Raw genomic sequence first — 24,645 nt, forward strand, 5'->3', positions numbered from 1 at the left:
CGCGCGGTATGTATAATAAACCAAATGTGCGATGTGCGGTACTTTGAATTTTAGTGTACACTGCATACAATTTTGATTGCGAGTACGTAGTTAGTATGCAGATATACTGAGGTTTACTGCAGGAAGAAGGAAAAAATAGAAAAAAAGGACCATAAACAATATAAACATAATTTGCATACAGGGTATTGTAGTAGCTACTACTTTTGTACTCGTTGTTTTATGCAAGCCTCGCTTTAAATTATCTACAATTATCAGAAACTGTAAAAAATATATATAAATATACAAGACATGTGTAAAACCTATTGCCGCATACGGGTTAAAGATTACATCAGACTCAGTAAGAACCTAATATCTCCTTAAAACATCAGAAATGAGGACATTGAGGTGCATAACCAGAAACACGCTAAGCGACCGAATGAGGAATATGAAGATCCGATGTATATAGACGTAGAAGACAGCGAAGACGATTCTGGAAAGCCCATGTCAATAAAATGCAAGAATATAGACTGTCCCGAATAGCTCTTCAAGAGAACCCAGACGAAAGAAGACAGGTCATGTCACAAGAGACGAATAACGAAACAGACCGATCCTCGGATCTATAAGACGGAAGAAGGAGAAGAAACTGGATTATTCATCCTTCAGATGATATATCAATACAACAGGTATCTCAATTTTAGATTAAATATCTATCATTTTTATACGAAAGAAGATGGACGAAGAAGAAGTCTGAGCATGTATTTTGTTGTATTGTAGTGCGACATAATTAGTGATTTTCTCAACTGATGGCATCACTATCAGCCAAACTTCCAAATCTATCAAATAAAAACAATTCACAAACATTGCATTTATTAAATGTTATATACTTATCTTTAAATAAATGTAATAATTAAAGAAAAATGTATGTCGTAATGTCGTAAATGCAATAATTAAAGAAAACACTTCATTTTTTACCACTTGAGTTTTATTATAGACTTCATGTTTCAGAAGTTAAACTTCCATCATTCAGGTCTGTATAATAACTAAAATATAAAATATAAAATTTTTCTATAAATAAGGAGAGGGGAAAGTAAGTTAGTTACTTTCCCCTCTCCTTATTTATAGAAAAATTTTATATTTTATATTTTAGTTATTATACAGACCTGAATGATGGAAGTTTAACTTCTGAAACATGTAGTCTATAATAAAACTCAAGTGGTAAAAAACGAAGTGTTTTCTTTAATTATTGTAACATGTCTTACCACAAAGTTAATGCCGAAACAATAAATAAAATAGTAAATGCAATATGGATGTTCAGTAATGTTACACGAGTGTATAAATTAATCCTTAAGTCAGTCAAATTACAGGTCATATGGTCTGTAATGCTCAGACCTTCATCTTCTTTCGTATAAAAACGATAGATGTTTAATCTCAAGTTGAGACATCTCTAGTATAGAAGAATAATTCTTTTTATTGATATGAGGTGTCGTAAATGAATCTGTTTCTTCGCTGACACCTAAAAGGTTCACATTTTCTGTCGTAAAAAGATTAGATCCAGGTGAGACAAATAGGAAGTAATCAATTCACTTTTTTGTGGCTGTCCATAGAAACTTATATTATGTTAATATATTCGAGTTTTTTCTTGCTACCCTGTCAGATATCTGCTCGATACAACCCGCAATTTTTTTTATTAAAATATTTGACTAATTTACTTGATGGGATCCAGAAAAATGAGTAGAAAAGCTACGAAATGGCTTATATTTGTTATATTATCTGTGACTATTAAGAATAATGTAGTTCTAATGCAGAACCCTGTAGAACACCCAAGGCAATCAAATAAAATATGAGTTTTAACCTACGACGTTGACTACTTGTGTTTGATCTGATGGATAAGATTTCAGACAATTACTCACCCTAGTCTGCAGACTTTTATAATCTCTCCATCAGGAAACCATTTTGTATTGTGTCGAAAGTGGCATGTCAAATGAAGACAGAAGTGTTGTCATTAGTAAGGGTAATATCTCACACAGTCCAACCGGGATACAAGAGAACCAAAGGGACCGAGAAATTATTTTATAAAAATGTCTCTCTTGTTTACATTAGGAGATTTTAAGACATCTCTCTTTTAAAGAGATTTCATTTATAACTAGGTTCAACTGTAGAACCTGCAGTAGACCGATTCTGTTCAATGATATTTTCTGTTGAATGGAAATGACTTTTTTTTAATATGGTGTTTTTTGTTGTTCAGATAATGGTCAAACTAAGAGTTTAACTAAGTTTTAACTGTTGGAAATCAAAAGTAAACTAATTGTCGGAAGGTTTCTATTTAATGACGCAAATATTTCTAATTCAGTAGAAAAACGCGTAAAAAAAAACTAGTCTTTTCGATTAGAATGACAATTTCTTGAACATTTTATAAACTTTATAAAATTAAACAATTTTGTTTCAACCACTTTTTTATTGGTACACTTTATCCAACCGGTTTCGACAAGAACCTTGTCATCATCATGTTTCATGTACTAAATTCTAATGACAATTAGTTATAAGTAAAGAAGCAACAGATATGTTAGAATGACTGGAATTACAGTAAAAAGACGACGCATGAATTAGGTACGCAATGTGTATGATGTGTAGTAATTTTAGTTCCTTTCGTAAATAAAAAAATGTACATTAATTTCCTTCTTGGTATTATTAAATTCTTGACAGTATAGTATTGTCATCATTTGAAAATGCCAAAGTAGTTTCAAATCGACGCCCAGAAGTAATGTTGAAATTATCTACACTATGATATATGGAAGATGTTGGAATGATGATATAAAGCAATTAATAATGCAAGGCTGAGATAAGCGTTATCAATGAAATTAAGAAAGGTGTGTTAAGATGGTTTGAGCATGAGAATCAAATTAATAAAATTATAAGGCGAATGTGGGTGGTAATAGAAGGGAGGAAGACCGAGGAAACTTGGTATGATCAAGAATTTCAAATAGCCGGAACTCATTTTGCATAGTTCCAAAACTGTTCAACTTATTCCACAAAGACTATTTGTTACATGTTAATTCCCTAAGTTTGTATGAATTAAAAAAATTGCTTAGATTATTTATAGAAGAGACAGATTTAAGCTCCTTTTTCTTGTAGTACATGCTCGCTAGCTTTTTACTTTTTCATCTTTTTTATGTTATTAAGTTTAAAATTTTATTTAATTTTTTTTTTTCTGAGAGTCAAGTGTTTTTTATATTTTATATTAATACTATTATTCTAGTTCTACTTATTAAACCTATATACCCTTATACCCTTAACTATGACTAAATAATATTGTATACCCACACACAGGCCATGCCTTTGTGGGAACTTTTTTTGTATTCATTTTTATATATTATTTTTATTTTTGTATTTTAATTTATGTTATGTAATGCAAAAGAATTAAAAATAAAAATAAAAAAAATCGGTGGGTATGTATGAAGAGATGAACGAGTGTGGAAAAGGCCGGAGATTGATTGCTAAGACAGATTACTTTGCGTTGTACTTTGTCTACCTACCCCTGCAGCACATAGCACACAGCACTTAGGGCGTTTATTTCGTTTTTTTAAATTCACTAAGTAGAAAGTCATGCAAAGCGTGATGTAACATAAAATTTCATAGTGTCATTTTATCCATAATTTCCTTGTACCCAGACGTCATGTAGTGTCCGGCGCTATTGTTAAAGTGTTTTTATGCATTATGCGTCGCCGGTTATTGAATATGCCAACCTTTTAACTCAGAAATCTAAAAAAATCCATGTTTAAAATTGCCTTCAGACAGATGTGGTGCAAGTAAAAAAGGATTGATTAATTTTTTATGCATTTATCGATTCGACAGTCACTCTTACATACGGTATTTGAAAATGATGCAGAATACATCGAAACGCGTTTCACAATAGATTTTAAGAAAGTGGTATTTAACAAGTAAAAATTAATTTAAAAATATATTTTTTAAATTTATTTAAACAATTATATTAAAAGTGTTTCAATAAAATAATGTATTTTTTTTTACTGATTGTCAACCCTTAATCTCTCGGGTCTCGATGAAACATTTGATTATTGGAATAAATATTATATTTACAACTTTTATTTATTGGTATCTAGTACTCTGATATAACATAGCATAAAGAGTTATTATTTTGATCGTTAAAGGGCTTGGTAGAATTTACTAATAAGAAAAGAAGACCTTTGGCAAATGTGGTCACCATACTTTCTCGTAGGTATAGAGTTACAATAACTTTCGTCAACTGGACCGCTAAACCAGCGACAGTGTGGTCACTTTCAGGATCCAATTGTTTTTTTTTATTGTTGATGCGAATTACTACATTAATCTAAATTTCACATTTTAAATTTTTGTGAGATGCGAGCAAAAAAACTGAGAAAATTGTATATTGTTTAAATAGTAAATGGTAAGTAAAGACAATTATTAATGCAGCTTTTTTGATCAAATGTGTAATCGTGATATTGATTTCGGTGACGTCAGTATAGAAAATGGTAATCAATTTTCCATATTGAAAAAATGCTTGCACACACCGAACATATTTCTAGATAAAAATAGATTGAAGGCATGATTATTTTTTTGTGTAGTAACTTTGCGATTAGCATTTAATTATTTATAAAACAGTTAACTAAAATCACTTTTTATTATTTAACACTTAATTAGAACCTTTGCTTTAAATAACCGCTTGAACCGAGGAAAGCTCGACACTATCAGTTATTTGAAATGTTTGAAAGTAGTCAGGCTAGGAGTCGCAATAATATATATAGTCAATAGTTTGGCAATACTTCTAGCAGGAACCTTTCTTAATAAAAGATGTCAAAACTAAAACAAATATTGCTTAATTAAATTGTGAGGACAAGTTGTTAATCAAACGAGGTGTCGGAAGAAGGCGGATCTCTTAGTTCTATAATATATACGAGTGGACAGGGGTACAGAGCGTCGAGGAGCTGTTTTGGACTGCCCAAAATAGGGACACATTCTCACAACTCGGGTCAACGTCGGGGGGACCCGACACGACACGTATAGGAGAAGTAGTTAATTGCACATAATATACGTTACTGTGAAACCGCATGTGATTGTAGGTGTCATTAGATGTCTCTCTCTCTATAATAATATATATACCACTACTACCATTGCTACTACTACAATCACGCTGCTTCCCTGCAAGCATAGGCAAAGAGGATGGAACGCCACGCTCATTTAGCCTGACATATTTTCCTAACTTCCTTCACATCCATGCATCACACATGCCCTTCGATTATGTAGACATTTGACACCACAAGATTTTAAAAATAGTAATGAATATAATCAAGTGTTGATGCAATAATAAGGCCATATAGGTTATCATATAAGATGTGAAGTAGTTTAATAACAACTAAGTACTTGAGTTATTTAAATGCTTTTTAATGATTTTTCGCAAAATGCATAATATGTACGTGTGGTTTATGAGTGATAAAGGTTGTTATTGATAATGATAATAAATATATTTTTTTAAAACATATTTGGTAACAGTACCCATTCCACCGATTCCCAATCAGTGGTACGCGTACCCCAAAGGATACGCAAAGGTTCATCAAGGGGTAGTCTTGGCAATCATTTGACTAAGATAATTAAATCAGTAATGTATTTTGATGGCAGTAAATATTTTAGTAAAAATTAATTATTTTTCATATTATTGTTTATGTACCAAAGTACTTTTTCACAAATAACTTGTCATTGTCTGGTTAATTGATCACTTTACACACGTGGAACATTCGCCATCTATCCATGATTGACAACCACACTGCTCAAATTTTTGGAACACTCTATCCAACTGTTGTGAACTTATTATTTTTTGACATCTCATCAAAGATGAAGAAGAATATGGAAGTCTGGGTATTTACGGGACTGGCAAGAATTTGAGCAGTGTGGTTGTCAATAATGGGTAGAATTGGTGAATGTTACACGTGTGTAAAGTGATCACTTAAACCAGCCTATGACGGTCGAAGGCCCCGTGAATGGCCAGACTTCCATATTCTACTTCATCTTTGATGAGATGTCAAAAAAAAATGAAAATAACTCCCTTGATTGGAGATAATCCAGATTTTGTGAACAAGTATTTGGACACACTCAAAATGTTGTGAGCTTATATGTACTGTATCATGCGATTGATCAATGTATCTAGGAGATCCGAAAATTTGAGTAGTGTGGTTGTCATTCATGGCTAAAATTGTAAATTTAAAGTGATACTCGTTAACAAATCTGGGGTTTCACCAGTTATTATCTATTTTTAAAAAAATCTCCTCAAAATATAAGAGAACTATAAATTTTTGGGTATTTACACGACTGAGGAACTGTCTGGGGTTGGCTGTTGTGAACATATTTCCATATTCTTATTTATGTAATTACGTAAAATGTTACTTGGATACAGAGAAAATTAAGTTGCAACTTAACGAATGCTAGGCCTTAAAGAACTCTTCTTTATCTTTTCGATTATCCCTAGTTCAGCCTTACGTTCCTTCTAATACATATATTCGTTTTTAATTTTGTCATACAATGGTTTTTTCACACATTCGTCTGAGATATGAAAATGCACTTGATGAAATAACATATAAAATATATAGGAGCAGAATACAGTAACTGTCTGACATTGTGGTATACTCGCGTACATGCGAGGGAAATATCGCTTCATTAAGTGCGTATATCATTTATCTTTAATATAATATATAGTGCTTACATATTTATGCGGCGTAGTTTCACGAATAAATCACGAGTGTGTTTCGTATATCTGCATGACCTTACTCGGCCATTGTTGCTTTGATATTTTTGTGACGCGAACTGCAAAATACGTCTCGAAAATGTTGGCGAAACTTAATATAAGCCGAGTAATAAAAACACAATGTTGGAAAAATAACGGAAATGATTTTCATTACTATACAAAATAACTGATACAAGGTCGGAGTAGTTTTACAGATATGAATTAAATATTTTCTTCTTTAAATTTTATGTCTTTTTATTAGGGTCACACATGAATAAAAAAAAACTAACTAACCTCGCTGAAGAGGTAGGCAGAGAGAATATAACCCCACACAGCTCTATCTTTGCAAAAAAAATCGCGGTGTAGATTTTTTTACCTTTCTTCGCTCACTCATTCATTCCACGTGTTAAAAAATTATCACAAAATATCTTTCTTAATTTCATAAATAATACTTATCTCAGCCCTGCATTATTTCCTTTTTACACCATTCGAACATCTATCATACATCGTTTTGCCCCACGTTCGTCTGAGGGATCGCTTTTCTATTGCATTCGGTCTACTTTCATCCCTCTTTTGCCATCTCTATGCTTCGCATCCATGCATTTGGGTTAGAACCGGGTCACACACACAAACATAAATATATATATATCGATATTGACCGTTGGATGGCATGATGTATCATGTATGATATGAATGATATGCACTCTTGTAGGTTTATCACTGATTATCACTAACGCTTATATTTTCCTTCAATAACATTTAATTGAGATCAAGTCACCCGATTTCACGGCAAAAACAGCATGGTTGATCTCATTATTTCTGAAAGACTATTGAATTATTTAGTCTAAGCAATATGATCATAACTTCAAAGAATAAACTAAGGAATAAATTATAAATGTATCTTTTAGTAATATTTATTTTTAATTCAACTTTTACTTGGTAAATACCATTTTTCTTAAAATTTATGGTGACACGTATTTTGATGCATTCCGTACCATTTACAAACTAAAACTTAAAATAAAAATGGAAAGATGTTACCAAAAAGTGACTGCCGAATCTATTAATGAAAGTAATATTTAATATTTCATAAGTAATATTCGACCCATCATGACGAATGGCATCGAAAGTAGTGCGGACACCGTTAGCACAAAAAACGCGCTTAGAGTATCAGAAATGAAGACTCTAAGAAGCATATCAGGCAAGAGTCTTCGAATTGTTGGGAAATGTATCCAAAATAAAACAAGGTTCCTTGGATTGAATTCTACATTTATCTATTTTTATGTTAAAACGTGAGGCGTTTCGTCTTCTTAGGACATTATCAAACACAATGTGTTTAATAATTTCCTAAGAAGACGAAACGGGTCACGTATTAACACATAAATAAATGTAGTATTCAATCTAACGAACCTTGTTTTATTTTGGATATATTACCCAACAATTCAATATGGAATTCTACCAACAGTCTGCAGTCACAATAAATAAGAGTCTTCGAGATAGAATAATAAATGCCAGGATCAGGGAAATATGCGAGATCGAAGATTTCGTTAGGTGGGGGAAGGCAACGAAGGAGACAATGGTATGCACATGTGAGGTGAATGAAACCATCCAGACTCCCCCACATCGCACTGTACGGCTAACCCCATGGTAGACGACTCCCGGGCAGACCACCAAAGAGATGGATCGATAGCTAGGAATCTAAGGGAGGCTAATTCCTCTTAAAAATAGTCCACAAGGCCTACACCAAGAAGAAGAAGAAGAAGAATATTTAATTTAAATAATTTATGTACTACAGATTAAAATAAAACACATTTAAGCTAGAAGAAAACAAAATCCACTAAATGATCTATTAACCTTGTACATAATATGCAAACTAAATAAAACAATCCATTTCTCATCCAAAAAAATAACACATAACTAAACCATTTCAACACACCTTTTTTTTGCGGATAATGCATATCTCAGCCTTACTTTCTTTCCTTATTTTACCATTCGAACATCCATCTTACATCGTTTTGGCTCACATCCATTCAGTCTCTAACATCCTTCTTTTGCCAACTCCATACTTCAAATGCAAGCATTCTACCCTAGTAAGTACTAGGACTCCATAAGGGTAACACCGGCATTCGCTCATTGTTATAATTTCCCCAATACCATATAAAACACATTTGAAAGGATAATATTAATGATATAAATATCATACATCGATTTGGCCATCCAAGTCTTCTTCTGCCAACTCCATGCTTCACTTTCATACATTCTACCCTAATAGGTACCAGGACTCCATAAGGGTAACACCGACATTCGCTCATTGTTATAATTTCCCAAAAAACCAATATGCATATAAAACGCATTTGAAAGGATAATATTTATGATATAAATATCAAACAGTGATTTGGCCATCCATTCAGTCTGCTTTTGCCAACTCCATGCTTCACTTTCATACATTCTACCCTAGTAGATACCAGGACTCCATAAGGGTAACACCGGCATTCGCTCATTGTTATAATTTCCCCAATACCAATATGCATATAAAACACATTTGAAAGGATAATATAAATTATAAAAATATCATGCATCGATTTGGCCATCCATTCAGTCTTCTTTTGCCAACTCCATGCTTCACATCCATACATTCTACCCTAGTAGATACCAGGACTTCATAAGGGTAACACCGGCATTCGCTCATTGTTATAATTTCCCCAATACCAATATGCATATAAAACACATTTGAAAGGATAATATTTATGATATAAATATCATACAGTGATTTGGCCATCCATTCAGTTTTCTTTTACCAACTCCATGCTTCAATTCCATACATTCTACCCTAGTAGATACCAGGACTCCATATAATCTCCATATAATTTATATAATTTCCCTAATATATTATTAGATTAAAACCAATATTTTTAGCTTTTCCACTTAATTTTTATTTGACCAGCGACCGGGTTTTGTCGTTACCGACATCTCAGACTGTTCCAGTCTGATGATGTCGGTAACCACGAAACCCGGTCGCTGGTCAAATAAAAATAAAGTGGAAAAGCTAAAAATATTGGTTTTAATCTAATAATATATTACAAATGCAATTCCATCACGAAGTGTCAGTGTATAATATAAATCTATTAATTTCCCTAATACCAAAATGCATATAAAACACATTTGAAAGGATAATATAAATTTTATATATATCATGCATCGATTTGGCCATCCATTCAGTCTTCTTTTGCCAACTCCATGCTTCACTTTCATACATTCTACCCTAATAGATACCAGGACTCCATAAGGGTAACACCGGCATTCGCTCGTTGTTATAATTTCCCTAATACCAATATGCATATAAAACACATTTGAAAGGATGATATAAATGCGATTAAAACATTTTTAGTTCACTTACTCGTACACACTTGAAATAAATTACATTGGTTCGAGCCTCGAGTAAGACCGTATCAATATAAATATGAGAACGGTAATAACATTAAATTTTATGAAGAAAATGAACGAACATATCCGAACATTATAATAAAATTATCCCAATACTTAAGCACGCCCATGCCGCGAACACATAAATATTTATGAAGCTTTTATAATATACTTACTTGTCGTATTTAAATACCATCTCAGGAACAACACTGTTCTGTTAGTCTCGAGTCATCCCTTCATGCTGCCTTGATACATGAATGTATCACATACTACTGAGGTGTTATCGAATTTTTAGTTTTTTTTTTTATTAAACACTTGTATTATGGTATACCATTTAATGAGTTTTATTTCATAACACACGATTAGTTTCGAAAACAAACATGTTTTCATCTACAGGTGAAAAGTAAAACTAATGAGAAAAAAAAAAAAAAAAAAAAAAAAAAAAAAAATATATATATATATATATATATATATATATATATATATATATATATAATATATATATATATATATATAAATATATATATATATATATATATATATATATATATAAAGGGTCCGCCAAATAACTTTTTTTTTTTTAAAACAGGGCGCAAAACATCGAGTGTAGCTTCGGCTGTGTGGCACGTAGCGCCGTTCTGTTGAAACCAAATGCTGCCAATATCCTCCTCTTCAATTTTTGTGAACAAAAATCCGTTCAACATGGCCCGATAACGATCGCCATTGACTGTAACGGCCACTCCTTGCTCATTTTCAAAGAAAAATGGCCCAATTATGCCTCTGGACCAAAATCCGCACCAAACAGTGACTCGTTTTGGGTGTACCGGCTTTTCAATGTATGCGTGCGGGTTTTCTGTGCCCCAAATACGACAATTTTGCTTGTTTACATACCCGCCAAGATCAAAATGAGCTTCATCCGAAAAGATGATTTTTTTGGCAAAATCGGCATCTTCTGTAAGTCGATCGCAGGCCCACTCAGCGAAGCGAAAACGCATTGGATGGTCAGTTGGCTTCAACTCCTGAACCAATTGGACTTTGTATGGCGTCATACCAAGGTCTTTATGCAAAATTCGTCTCAATGATGTCTCCGAAATGTTCAATTGTTGAGAACGACGGTGAATTGATGTTGATGGCGCTTCACGCACACTTTCTGCCACAACATCGATATTCTCGGGTGTACGCACTGTTTTTGGCTTTTCACGCTTTGGTTTATCGATGAGGATGCCAGTTTCTTTCACTTTTTTCACAAGATAACGAACATACGGAGCTGACGGTGCTTCTCTTCTTCCAAAAACCGTACGCAATTTTCGCACACATTCTGCAACATTACCATGATTTTCAAAGTAATGTCGCAATATTTCCCAGCGTTGTTCAAGCGTATACACAACCATATTCGCTCAGCGGAAGGATAAAACTAATTATCTGTCAAATCAGACATGAGCTAAGTGTTACCATTCACGAAATAAGCACTAGTTGAAAAAAAAAACTTTAGATGGCGGACCCTATATATATATATATATATATATGTATATATATATATATATATATATATATATATATATATATATATATATAAATATAAATATATATATATATATATATATATATATATATATATATATATGTATATATATATATATATATATATATATATATATATATATATATATATATATATATATATATATATATATATATATATATATATATATATATATATATATATATATATATATATATATATATATATATATATATATATATATATATATATATATATATATATATATATATATATATATATATATATATATATATATATATATATATATATATATATATATATATATATATATATATATATATGAACATATATAGAGGTGGATAGGGTGATAAACAGAGGAGAGGGGGGGGGTTAAGGAAACAGCATATTATTAATTAACGCTTTATAACAAAAAATTAAGTTTTACTTAATTTCTAAATTGTTCATGACTTGACCTTTATTTTTAACTGATTGTAATAATTTATGTGTATGTGAGTCAGATAAGTAGTTAGTTTATATAATGTGGTTTGCAAATTTTGAAAAATAATTACAAGTAAAATAATATATTATGTTGCAAAACATTATATATTATTTTACTTGTCCGAATGATGGAATAAGGAATGAATGCATGGTTTAGAAAAGCATTATCACATACAAATGAAAGAGTCTTTGCTTATTAAAAAAGCTTTTCTCATCCCACCATAGATGTCTCTAGTGAAAAACTGAATTTTGAACACTACGTTTCGAGTTTAATAAATATATCTAGAAGTTCCATGAATTTGAGTAATATGACTGTCAATCAATGGTATGACACGTTTATAAAGTGTTCACTTAAAACAGCCTATGGCGGTAAATGCCCAGACAATATTCTTCTTCATCTATGTTGAGATGTCAAAAAAGAATGTAAGCATTATCGAATAAATTAATGCTCTGGGTGTGTTGAGATGATTTGGACATGTGGAACGAATGAGTGAGGAAAGGAAAGTAAAACTAAATTATGAGGCAAACGTTGTTGGAAATAGGAACATAGAAAGACTAAAGAAAACTAGCGGAATCAAGTTTTCAAATATGTACTTAAAAATATGAATGTTAAAATTAAATTTTGCAGGAAGGAGAAGGAAAGGAAAGGAATTAATGAGGGTGGTTAAAGGATTTTTTTTTCTAGGTAAGAATATTAAAAATAAGAATATATTTATAAATATATATATACATACTTATACATACACATAGTTTTCTTCAAGGATCAATAATTTATAAACTGTTAAGTTTTAATTTCAATGTATCGAAATATAGCGTTGTTGTTAACGTTTAAATATTATATTTACAGTGAAACATCCGCCATATGTTTGAATTAAACTACAACCCATGAAGACATGGTAAGTTGAAAGGTGACAAATAAGGCAAGGGTCGTATTTTAATTACTACGGAATATACGGGGTTATTAATTTAAACATAAATATTCAAGAAATTTACACATGTGGAATTCTCACGTGAGTAGCTCGAAGAGGTTAATTCAAAACCCGCCTGCAATGATCATTGAATTAAATAAAATGAAATATGGAAATAGTTGTATAAAGCAAGAAAAATTTCATTTGAAAATGCATATATATTATTACAATGTGACTGCCGAATCAATTAATTAAAAGAAAAAGATATTTAATCTCATTTTTCGGAGATGCATGAATGTGGAAGGGGCGATGGATGTTTGCAAGGACAGAGTGGTGTAGCGTTCCATTCTCTCTGCCTACACCTGCGGTATGTAGGTAAGTTAGTAAATAGGTTATTCTAAACTGTATTTTGTGCATTTCAATGTTTACATTTTTGGTGTTTCAAAATCCTTGTTCACAAATCTGAGTTTCTTCACTTGAGAGATATTTTTTACATGTTTTCACTGTAGCTTAAAAGAAGAAGAATATAGCAGCTTGGGTATGTGATTTATTAATAGGGTTTATGACCTGTCTTACGCTGGTTTAGTGATCACTTTTCGCACGTGAAATAAAAAAATAAATGTTGTTTATTCTTTGTTTATATGCATGTTTGTATGCAACGATCTCTGTATCAACGTTTCGTGGTAAACGCAATTCAATCCGTTGCTAACTTGAAATAATTGTTCGGACTTGATTAAAATCCATGAAGTGTCCCACCTTCTACATTGCAAGGTGTAAATAAGATAATTACGTTAGTGGTGCACACATTTGAAATTGCATCGTAAAATGTCAACGACGTTTTTACAAAATTGAACAAAGTACATCTTTACTAAAAAAGCACAAAAAAGAAAAAGAAATAAACTGAAAATGAAAACCCTTTAAAAAACACATATGTAGCAATAGATATTTTTTTCTTATCAAAAATAAACTTACATAGACCCATAAAATTGTACGAATTTTTTCGAGCAGTACCGTACATCGGCTGTCCAAACGTAAAACACAGTAAGGGACATTTTTTGTAGTACGTTTTTTTTTACAATTTTGGACTAAGTAGAATCTACTAAGTCCAAAAATGCAAAAAAACGTATTACAAAAAAAGTCCCTTACTGTGTTTTGAGTTTGGACAGCCGACATATGATAGAAGTGAAATAAATTTATCAAAACGAAGAATAAGCAGGGATTTTTCTTTACCAAAAAAGGTCCTCACTTCATGTCAAGTTTTCATTTTAACGAATTACATAATAAACGTTGTAAGCGCAAAACATTACTTCGTTTGATTGATTTTGATAATTAAAAAAAATAAATATCCTTGAAAAAAGGTGCCGGAAGACGGAAAAAAACCCTGAGAAAAAGAGAGATTTAGTGTGAGAGACAGCGAGAGAGCATATCAAAAGAAATACAACAATAAAAAAATTGCTGTTCATTAAATATTTACACTGTCTTTGATTGGTGCTTCAAAAAGTAATACTGATATAAATGATAACTAAAATACGAGATTCGATATTTTTGAGATAACGGGGAAAAATTGAAATCACTGGACACAAAGATAAAAAAAACGTGAATAATCTCAAAACGTAATGGATAAATATTATGTACATATCCAAATATTAAATATTAAAAAAATAGGTTCATTGTAGTTCATTAATTGGTTTTTATTCTTTGAACTAATCAAAACACAATGATAAATATTATTTCCTCAACGCGAGCTAACTAACCTGTTCATATATAGCGTCTAATGTGTACATCTACAACACGCGTATGCACGATACTATCATATTATATAACTTTGTATCGTTGTGTATATGTTGCATTATTTTGCTCTACTCTAGTGGCGTAGGAATGTACAGTTGTCTTTCTACTTCTATATACGTTATATCTTTCTTCTCTCTCATGTAACGAAATGTGCCTAATAAACGTGACATCGATTCTCGTACCATTATTGATTATGGAATCACTACGTAAAAATTTGAACTTGTTTTTTTTTGTTGTCGAGCCGATCAATGGTCGCATTTGTCCTATCTTCTTCGTGGAACTGTTTTTCTTTTACTTATATTTTAATTATTGTTGTACAAGGATTTAGAATCAATAAAATTGTTTGTGTAATTAATTAAGAAAATGAGGACGGTTCAATCCATACTACAAGAAGTAACTTGTGTACCTACAATGTACTCAAGTGCTTTTATTAATATTCTGAACTTAAATGATAAAACTTTAAACAGTTTATTCAAACCCTTTCTCTATTTAAAACCCTTTCTCTAAACACATTCCTATAAATTATAACCTCTAACATTGTATCCAAACATATATATATATAATTTTGTAAATATTATTATACACATATTGATTTTTCGATACAAAGTATGTATTTATTTTCCAAACACAAATTTGTTCGAGATTCAACCGATAGCGATGGTTAAAAGACTGAAGTGTTTGAGGTGTTTATTTTAATTCTTTAAGCAATAATTCGTTGTAACAAAAATAAATGTCATTAATATCAAACAAGTAATAGAAGTGAAACATACAAAAATGAATTAAAGATGTTAAGTTTATTTAGATTTCTTTTGACAAACATAGTAGCATAAATTTACTTTTTAAAATGTACTAGGTACATCAAATTTAACGTCCAAATTTATACTTTTCATATCTATGTATTACATCATCTCCATTTTCTTTGAAAACATTGTTGAATTTTTGGTGGAAATTACAAGTAGTTATATTTTACTTTTATAAGTTTGTATTTCATATAAAAAAATATGAATAATTCTGCAATCCATCTAAAAGTAAGAAAAAATAAAAACACGTCTAAAATGGAAGTTTCGCCATTATTTCTTCTTTTGTGCGGAATAGGACATGGGTGATGATAAACATAAAATAGTATTAAGATAATTTCCATTTGCAAAAATTATAATAATTTTCCAATAATTTAGACATACACTAATCAACCTTTAATTTTTTCATTTAAGCCTAAAGCCATAGATAAGCGATGAATAATATTTTTTGAAATACTTACAGCATCCCTTTCCATCTGAATCGACGCCTTGCTGTATTTAAAGCATCAAAAATGTAAGAAGGGTTCGGTGTTTGTTTACATTACTTGATCCTTTTTGGTTGAATGGAGCGTAAATAAAGTAATTAGAGTAGCACCACCTTAAACACATTAAGAGCCAAGCTTTTATAAAAATATAAAATGAAACAAAAATTCTTAAATATAATTGTGACTTAGGGCTTTTATTTACGTTAAATTGCAACTAAATTATTTCTAATCCCAGGTAACATTTGATGTAATTGAATTTTTATCATAAAAATAGTTTTTATTTTGAAAAAATAGTTTAAAAAAATAAAAGTCTGGGCATTTACGGGGCTGACGACCGTCATAGGCTGGTTTAAGTGATCACTTTACACACGTGTAACATTCACCAATTCTACCCATTATTAACAACCACACAACTCAAATCCTTGGAAGTTCTATATATACGAACCAATTTAGAAACCTTGTTCTTGAATCACTAGAACTTCACTAGAGACATCTATTGGTGAGATGTAAAGAAGCTTTTTATTAAGCAGAAACTCTTATATTAGTATGTGAGGTCCGAATCCTGGATTATAATGCCCCGTAAATGCCCAGACTTCCATATTCTTCTTTATCTTTGATGAGATAATATGAAAATAACTCCTGTAATTGGAGATAATCCAGATTTTGTGAACAAGTATTTGGACACACTCAAAATATTGTGAAAAAATAGTTGTTATTGGACATAAATATATATACACAGTTATTGAAAGGCAAGGATTTAAAAAATATATATAAAATATCAATCAATATATTTTCTGAATAAAATCTAATTCCAATACATATTCCAAAATAAAAATTAAGCCCGAATACACGTCTAACCCTCAGTGAGGCCGTGCGCGTTGTGATTTAAGTTCCTATTCCTTAATGATCAAAAAGTTAATTATTAACAGCAGTGATTTTTTAACTTTTACTTTTACTTGGTGAATTAATGAAATTAGTCTTACTTTTAGTATTTTTTATGTCATTACTGATAAATCTCATATTTTAGCGAGGAACGGTAAATGTTCAGACAAGTGCATAGACAACAATCATAAAGGTAAATAAAGTTCTAGGAATGGAAATAAAGCATGTGCATCATAGGTGTCTTAGCTTGAGACGAAACGTCTATTGCTTTAAAACGAAGAAGATGGATGTCTGAGCATCCCAGGACTCACAATCTGGAATTATTTTTTACACTTGTGTCACGTTCATCATTCAGAACATTATTTAACACCCATATTGCATTATTATTTGAAAGATAGCATACATATACGCACTTACAATTTTGGTGTCGGAAGACCCCAAAAAAATTCTATATAGATTTGATATATATTTTATATCATGTTTATATAAATATAAATATATACATATATATATATATATATATATATATATATATATATATATATATATATATATATATATATATGTAATAAAATACCTAGGTACCTACCTATACATTTTATTAAGTACTTACAAAAAGTACCTACATAAAACAGTTCTACCAACAGATGTCGCATGCGTCACTCAGAAGAAAACAAAAGACTTCCGATAATATTATTAACTGTCAGAATCATATAGATATAAAAATTATTGTAAAGATTAATTAAGAATAAACTTTTATTGTCGTTTCTTTAATTACAAAGCAACACATTGTTTATTTTATTATTATACACCCACTTTACATATTATTTACACTTAATTTTCAAAAGGAAAATATTACCACGTTATAAAACGACAATTTTGTTAATTAAAAATGGATTATGAAACATTAGATGTATTAAAACAATTACTACAATATGTTCGGAGTGAGAGAGAAAAATTAGAAGATGATCAAAGAAAACGATTAGAAGATATTCAAAGAAGACGTGGAAATCTAAGAACTAGTGATAAAATTAAAGATAAAAATCCATGTAAGATTTGTGAAAATTTAAATAAGGGAACTCGATATCACCCTGAAGCAACGTGCTGGTTTAAAACAAAGGAGGATGATAAGATTAATAATAAAAATGAAGATTTACAAATTACACAGAAACAGTGCTTGAAGAATGAAAATAAAAATAATGTGAAAAAAATTTCTACAAAATAAAATATACTCCAGAAAAGAAGAATTTTGAAGCAGATTGTATGAGCAGGAATCCAGTATTAGAATCGAAGGAAAATGCAAATGAACAATTAAAAGTTGTAAATTTGGTTAAATTAGAAGATATTTTAAAAGATCAGAATAAAAATGAAGACATACAAATAACACAGAAACAGTGCTTGAAAAATGAAAATAAAAATAAAGTAGAAAAAACTTCTACGAAAGATAAAATAAAATATACTCCAGGAAAGAAGAATTTAGAAGTAGATTGTCTAAGCAGGAATCCAGTATTAAAATCGAATGAAAATGCAGATGAACAATCAAAAGTTGTAAATTTGGTTAAATTAGAAGATAATTTAAAAGATCAGAATAAAAATAAAGACATACAAATAACACAGAAACAGTGCTTGAAAAATGAAAATAAAAATAAAGTAGAAAAAACATCTACGAAAGATAAAATAAAATATTCTCCAGGAAAGAAGAATTTCGAAGTAGATTGTCTAAGCAGGAATCCAGTATTAAACTCGAATGAAAATGCAGATGAACAATTAAAAGTTGTAAATTTGGTTAAATTAGAAGATACTTTAAGAGATCAGAATAAAAATGAAGGAATTCAAAAGAAAAAAACAAATGGATTGAAAAAAACTGTGTCTACTTTAAAAGGGTCAAGAAGAAAAAAAATACAAAAAAAAAAAGAAAAAAAAGAACGGAAAAAAGAAAAAAAAAAGATATAAAAATTATTGTAAAGATTAATTAAGAATAAACTTTTACTGTCGTTTCTTTAATTACAAAGCAACACATTGTTTATTTTATTATTATACACCCACTTTACATATTATTTACACTTAATTTTCAAAAGGAAAATATTACCACGTTATATATATATATATATATATATATATATATATATATATATATATATATATATATATATATATATATATATATATATATATATATATATATATATATATATATATATATATATATATATATATATATATATATATATATATATATATATATATATATATATATATATATATATATATATATATATATATATATATATATATATATATGTATATATTTATATTTATATAAACATGATATAAAATATATATCAAATCTCAAGTCATGCCTTGCATTCTTTCCTCACTCATTCGTTCTACATGTCCAACACACCTCTTTCGAAAAATGATATCGAAGCCTTTTCTATTTTGCACCCTTTATACAAGTTCTTGTATCAGTTTTTGAACGATTAGTCAGTACAACGGATGTCCTTCTGCCAAAATAAGCTTTAAAATCCTGCTACCCTGTTCCTGAAGAATAATTATTATGTATATTTTCCAAAGAGGATCTGTTGTTATGTTGACAATCATTAACTTAATTAACAAGCTTTAAATTTTGATCAATATTTGTTATAATCATGAAAACTTGATCAAATTAATGTTTTTTTATAAGCATTGAAATATGTGTAAGGAAGATGATATTAAGTGAAGTAGGCATGTATAAGTGGGGAAATAAACAATAATTTGCACACATCCAAAATGTTGTTGGTCAGTACATTTATACAATTGAAAAAGTTTCGTAATACGTTCTAAATAAGCCTAAATTGATTTTAGTGACAGGTTCTTGTATTTACAAATTTACAGCATTGTAGATGGTGTTGGTAAACAAGGTGCCTTTTTAGGGGTATAAAATAAATAAAATAAAGTAATTTATCAAGTTAAGTTAAGTGGATTCGGTGAGAAAGAAGTGCTGGGTGCATAGTGTACCGGTGCACGGTGCACGCGCGCGGTGCACGCGGCAGACGCTGCCAGCGGGGAAGCACAAGATGCGCCGGGCGGCTCGCCGTGACGCCTCCGCGGCGGCGGCGGAGGAGAGCGCCGCGACCAGGAGGGAAGGATGCACTATTTGCTCGTCGGTGTAGTTAGGCCTAAATCGCGAGTGGCGGAGGATCGATAGCGCGCTGGTGTGAGTGCGCCCGCCGCCGGTGTGTGCGTGCAGGGAGGGGGGACTCGCGGGCGCTGATTCGCCGCGGGCCGCGTGGGGCGGCCTCGCTCCTTCAGTCTGTCTCCGGCCGCCGTTCGTCCAACCGGCTCTAGTCGCTCCGCTCTCCGAGTAAACAAACGCGCGTGTCCGCCGAGTTCCGCGCCGCTTTGACAACTTCTTCACCGACAGCCACCCAAGCCGGCAAGCTGGCCGAACGCGGTTCTTTGGTCGACTTTAACCGGTCCCCGTTCCTGTCGTGCTTTGCCGATGTGGTGCGGCTAGACGGCACGGGGGGCGCCTGGGACTACCGGCGCCGCGAGGGCCCCCGGGAGCCCGAGCCAGCCGCCATGCCCGCCGAGGAAGAGCCCGCTCCGGAGCCCGACGACAAGGGCGCCTCGCAGCAGTTCTGTCTGCGCTGGAACAACTACCAGTCCAACCTGACGAGCGTGTTCGACCAGCTGCTGCAGAGCGAGTCCTTCGTGGACGTGACGCTGGCCTGCGACGGGCACAGCCTGAAGGCGCACAAGATGATCCTGTCGGCCTGCAGCCCCTACTTTCGCAACCTGTTCTTCGAGAACCCGTGCCGCCACCCGATCGTGATCATGCGCGACGTGACGTTCCCGCAGCTGAAGGCCGTCGTGGAGTTCATGTACAAGGGGGAGATCAACGTATCGCAGGACCAGCTGGCGCCGCTGCTGAAGGTGGCCGAGTCGCTGAAGATCCGCGGGCTGGCCGAGGTGAACGCGGAGCACGAGCTGGGCCCCGCGCCGCGCCCGGAGCCCGCCAAGCACGCCCGCAAGCGCCAGCACAGCCCGTGCCGCAGCCCGCCGGAGCCGCCCTCGGCGCCGCGCCCGCCGCCCGCGCCGTCCGCCGTGCCGCCCATGCAGCTGCCCGTCTACCCGATGCACCCCGAAGACATGGAGATCAAGCCCGGCATAGCCGAGATGATCCGCGAAGAAGAAAGGGTAAGTCCCGCCTCCTCATCCACCTTCTCCACCGCCAGGAACATCGTAGTGTCTCCACTTTGATCCCGAAGAGTTTTCGAAGCTTTTAAACGTACCATTATTTTTTTAAAAATAATAATCGTTGTAATATCAATGAGCTACCCTATTTTTTTGTAAAGTCGAATATTATTAGCTATCTTTTATACGAACAAACTTTTGATACCAATTTAATTTTTCTATGCGCCTTCTTATTAGAAAAGTTACTTTGGAAACTTTTAAATTTCCTTGTGTGGCGAGTTACTTAAAATGTTTACTTACGTAATATTATATACACGAGAACGTTGTAAGCACTAGCGCAGAATTTTTATTGAAAACACACTTTCTGCGATATACAGGTATACATATTTCCTTCTTTATTCCCTTATTTTCGATTATATCAACTAAAAAATTTAACAAAATACGTGAACAGTAATACTCTTTTTTTATAAAACTTATACATATTATAAAATCTTAAATAACAAATTATTTGCTTTAAATTAATAAAATACACGCTAAAATAAATATTTTATTGCTTATTTTGTTTTATTACAAAACATAAAATTATATCACAACAAAAAACTAAGCATGAATATTTAATTCATAATAACTAATTTAATATTTAAACAATAATAAAAAAATGAAGAATATGAACAATATTTAAATAATCTTCATGTATTTATGACCTTAAGTAGATATCAGTAATTTTTTCACTAATATTAAAGAATAAGTCACGTATAATTATCATTCATAATACAAAGTAATTTTTCTTTCGAAAATACCCAGTTTGGTACACTTATCACCTTTCCTTCATGTAATTAACGACCAAGATAACACGCGTCGATACGTTGCAATGCACTATGGAATTAGCGTTTTTTTATGATAATGAGTATAAGAAAAACAATGTAGATTTTTATTTAAGTATACGATTGTTTCCTTGCCTTCTTTAAATTAATAACAGGATAATGATAAAATGCACTACTGGGCGATAAGGGCGATATATGCAGGGCTGTAAGAAGAAGAAAAAGAAGAAAATTTATTAAATGAGAATAACAGTTGTAAAAAGAGTTATAAAATGTACTTATAAGAAATAAGTTTAACTGTATAATATTTTATATGCATTGAAAAAGGTATTTATTGAACTATTAATGTAATATTGAAAATAACGAATTTTGTTTCTCGATATTTATTAAAACTAGGCGGATTCCTTTGTATGCGGTCAAACATATCGCATAGTCTTTTCAACAACGTCATATATCAAAGAACTTATTAAAGAATTTTTCAGGAGCTCGTTTTTTAAAGTTTAAAAATATAATAAAATGTATAAAAAATATATATCAATCCACTTATTGAACTTTTCGCTGTGCAACAGATCTTTTTAGGTAAAACCTCAACGTTATTTCTCCATTCGAAAAATATTTAGGATATTCAAAAAAAATAGTTAAGCAATACATTTTCTTCAAAATGCAAAAACAACTCTTTCTGCCCTGTAGCGGGTAGATATTAAGTTTGAAATATACCGCTTTTGCTGGGATAAAGTACATTTTCTGGGCTTTCCGAAAACACGCACAACTGAAAATTGACGATTTTTGATATATGGCGTTGTTGATAAGGAGTGAGCGATATGGTTATTCGTAATAAACCCTTTTCCTTCTTTTATTCAAAATAGTTAATAGTTTTGTTAAAACTAATCATTAAAAAAAATGCTGTAAAAATTGAAGACAAAAATTCTTTCGATGAAGACCACTGAAGAAGTCACTAAATATAACTAAATAAAAAAATGTACCCCAAACTTGATGGCAAAGATATATGTAATTTTTAATAATACTCGTATCATCAATTCAAGTAACTACAAAAAATTTACATCGAAGTAACATAATTATATGTATGCCGAAAAAAATTATGTAGTAGTACAAAACACAATTATACCTACAAGTAAAAAATAAACGATTATTCTGTTTATTTTTAAACGTTATGTAAAATGAGCTAACGAGAAACTAAGACTTTAAAAAGTACGATTAAATATTTTCTGGATCTTTTTAAATTTATATATTATAAATAATCATCACATCAAACCCTTATCCGCACCCCAATGGTGCATAGGGCACTGCATATAAACGCAGTGTTATCTTGATCGTATACACATTAAGGAAAGGTGATCAGCCATCCGCTTCAGGTACCAGTCCAGGGTGATATTGAATAAATATTAGAGTGAAAAAATCACTTATATTTATTTGACCCCCTCCTGGGAATCGAACCCGGGACCTCCAGAATGATAGTCGAGCGTGCTGACCATTACAGTATGGAGGCGGACATTATAAATAGTATTAAATATTTCGTTTTGAAATTGAGGTGTGTTGAGACGGTTTGGACATGTAGAACGAATGAGTGAGGAAAGAACGGTAAAACAAATTTATGAGGCGAATGTAAGCGGAAAAAAGAGCAGAGAAAGACCGAGAAAACATGGCACGATCAGGTATGCTGATTACTTGAAAGTGGTCAGGTTAGGAGTCGCAACAATCGGTGGGTATGTATGAAGAGATGCATGAACGTGGAAGAGGCGAAAAATGTTTGCAAAGACAGAGTGGTGTGGTATTCTATTCTCTCTGCCTACCCCTGCGTGAAAGCGGCGTGATGGTTAGTTAGTTAATTTTGAATGATAATGTAATAAAGATCTTAAAAAAATCAAAAATCCATATGTGAAATGAAATATTTTAATCAAATAAAAAATATTTATTTAATTCTATTGTATCTCCCTTAATTCGTGAACTTTTTTTAAATTAGTTATCTCTATAATCAATAGAAAATATCGTCTGATAAGGATATTTTATCAGAGAATAAATTAAAGTACATGTATATTAATAAACTACAATACCTAAAATTAATTAACTTTCATATAGGAAAATGTATTAATGTATCACTGAAAAATGATACGCGTGTAGAAATCACAAAGGAATTAATTCCTTTAAAAATCTCTTTTGCGAAATTCGACCCGATATTTTCATTATTGCGAAACATTTGCAATCTTGTGATAAACACAAATATTTCAATGCGTTTTTTTAGATAAGCCTAAGCGGCTCGTATTTTGAAAATTGAATCGAGGTTAAATTATAGCCTCTGACTCTGGAACCGGAAGAAGTTATCTTTGCTAACTAACTAACTAACTAACTATCACGATGATTCCCCGCAGGGGCAGGCAGAGAGAAAAGAACCCCATACCACCCTGTCTTTGCAAACATTCTTCGCCTCTTCCACATTCATGTATCTCCTCATACATGCCCGCAGATTATTTCGATCCCTGACCCAGCCGATTTCAAGTATTTGACATATCTGCTTGTGTCAAGTTTTCCTCGGTCTTCCTCTGCTTCTTTTCCAAACTATATTTTCCTTATAAATTTGTTTAACCTTTCTTTCC

At 32.0% G+C, this 24,645-nt stretch overlaps 1 protein-coding gene across 2 annotated transcripts in view; it reads left to right on the plus strand.

The window, feature by feature from the left end:
* The first annotated feature begins 20,325 nt into the window (after window positions 1–20,325).
* LOC148305034 (protein bric-a-brac 1-like) overlaps window positions 20,326–24,645 on the plus strand; it is a 293,766-nt gene continuing 289,446 nt past the window's right edge. The window contains exon 1 of one of the 2 annotated variants that reach the window (XM_088267322.1): window positions 20,326–21,215. In XM_088267322.1, coding sequence (XP_088123448.1) covers window positions 20,598–21,215 — 618 coding nt within the window. In that variant the 5' untranslated portion in view covers window positions 20,326–20,597. The remainder of the gene's footprint in view (window positions 21,216–24,645) is intronic. The other variant, XM_088267321.1, reaches the window with a different exon arrangement.

The sequence above is a fragment of the Brachycentrus maculatus genome, unplaced genomic scaffold (assembly GCF_059751285.1).
Source record: "Brachycentrus maculatus isolate JH-2025_06_01 unplaced genomic scaffold, ASM5975128v1 h1tg000292l, whole genome shotgun sequence".
Classification (NCBI taxonomy): Eukaryota; Metazoa; Arthropoda; class Insecta; order Trichoptera; family Brachycentridae; genus Brachycentrus; species Brachycentrus maculatus.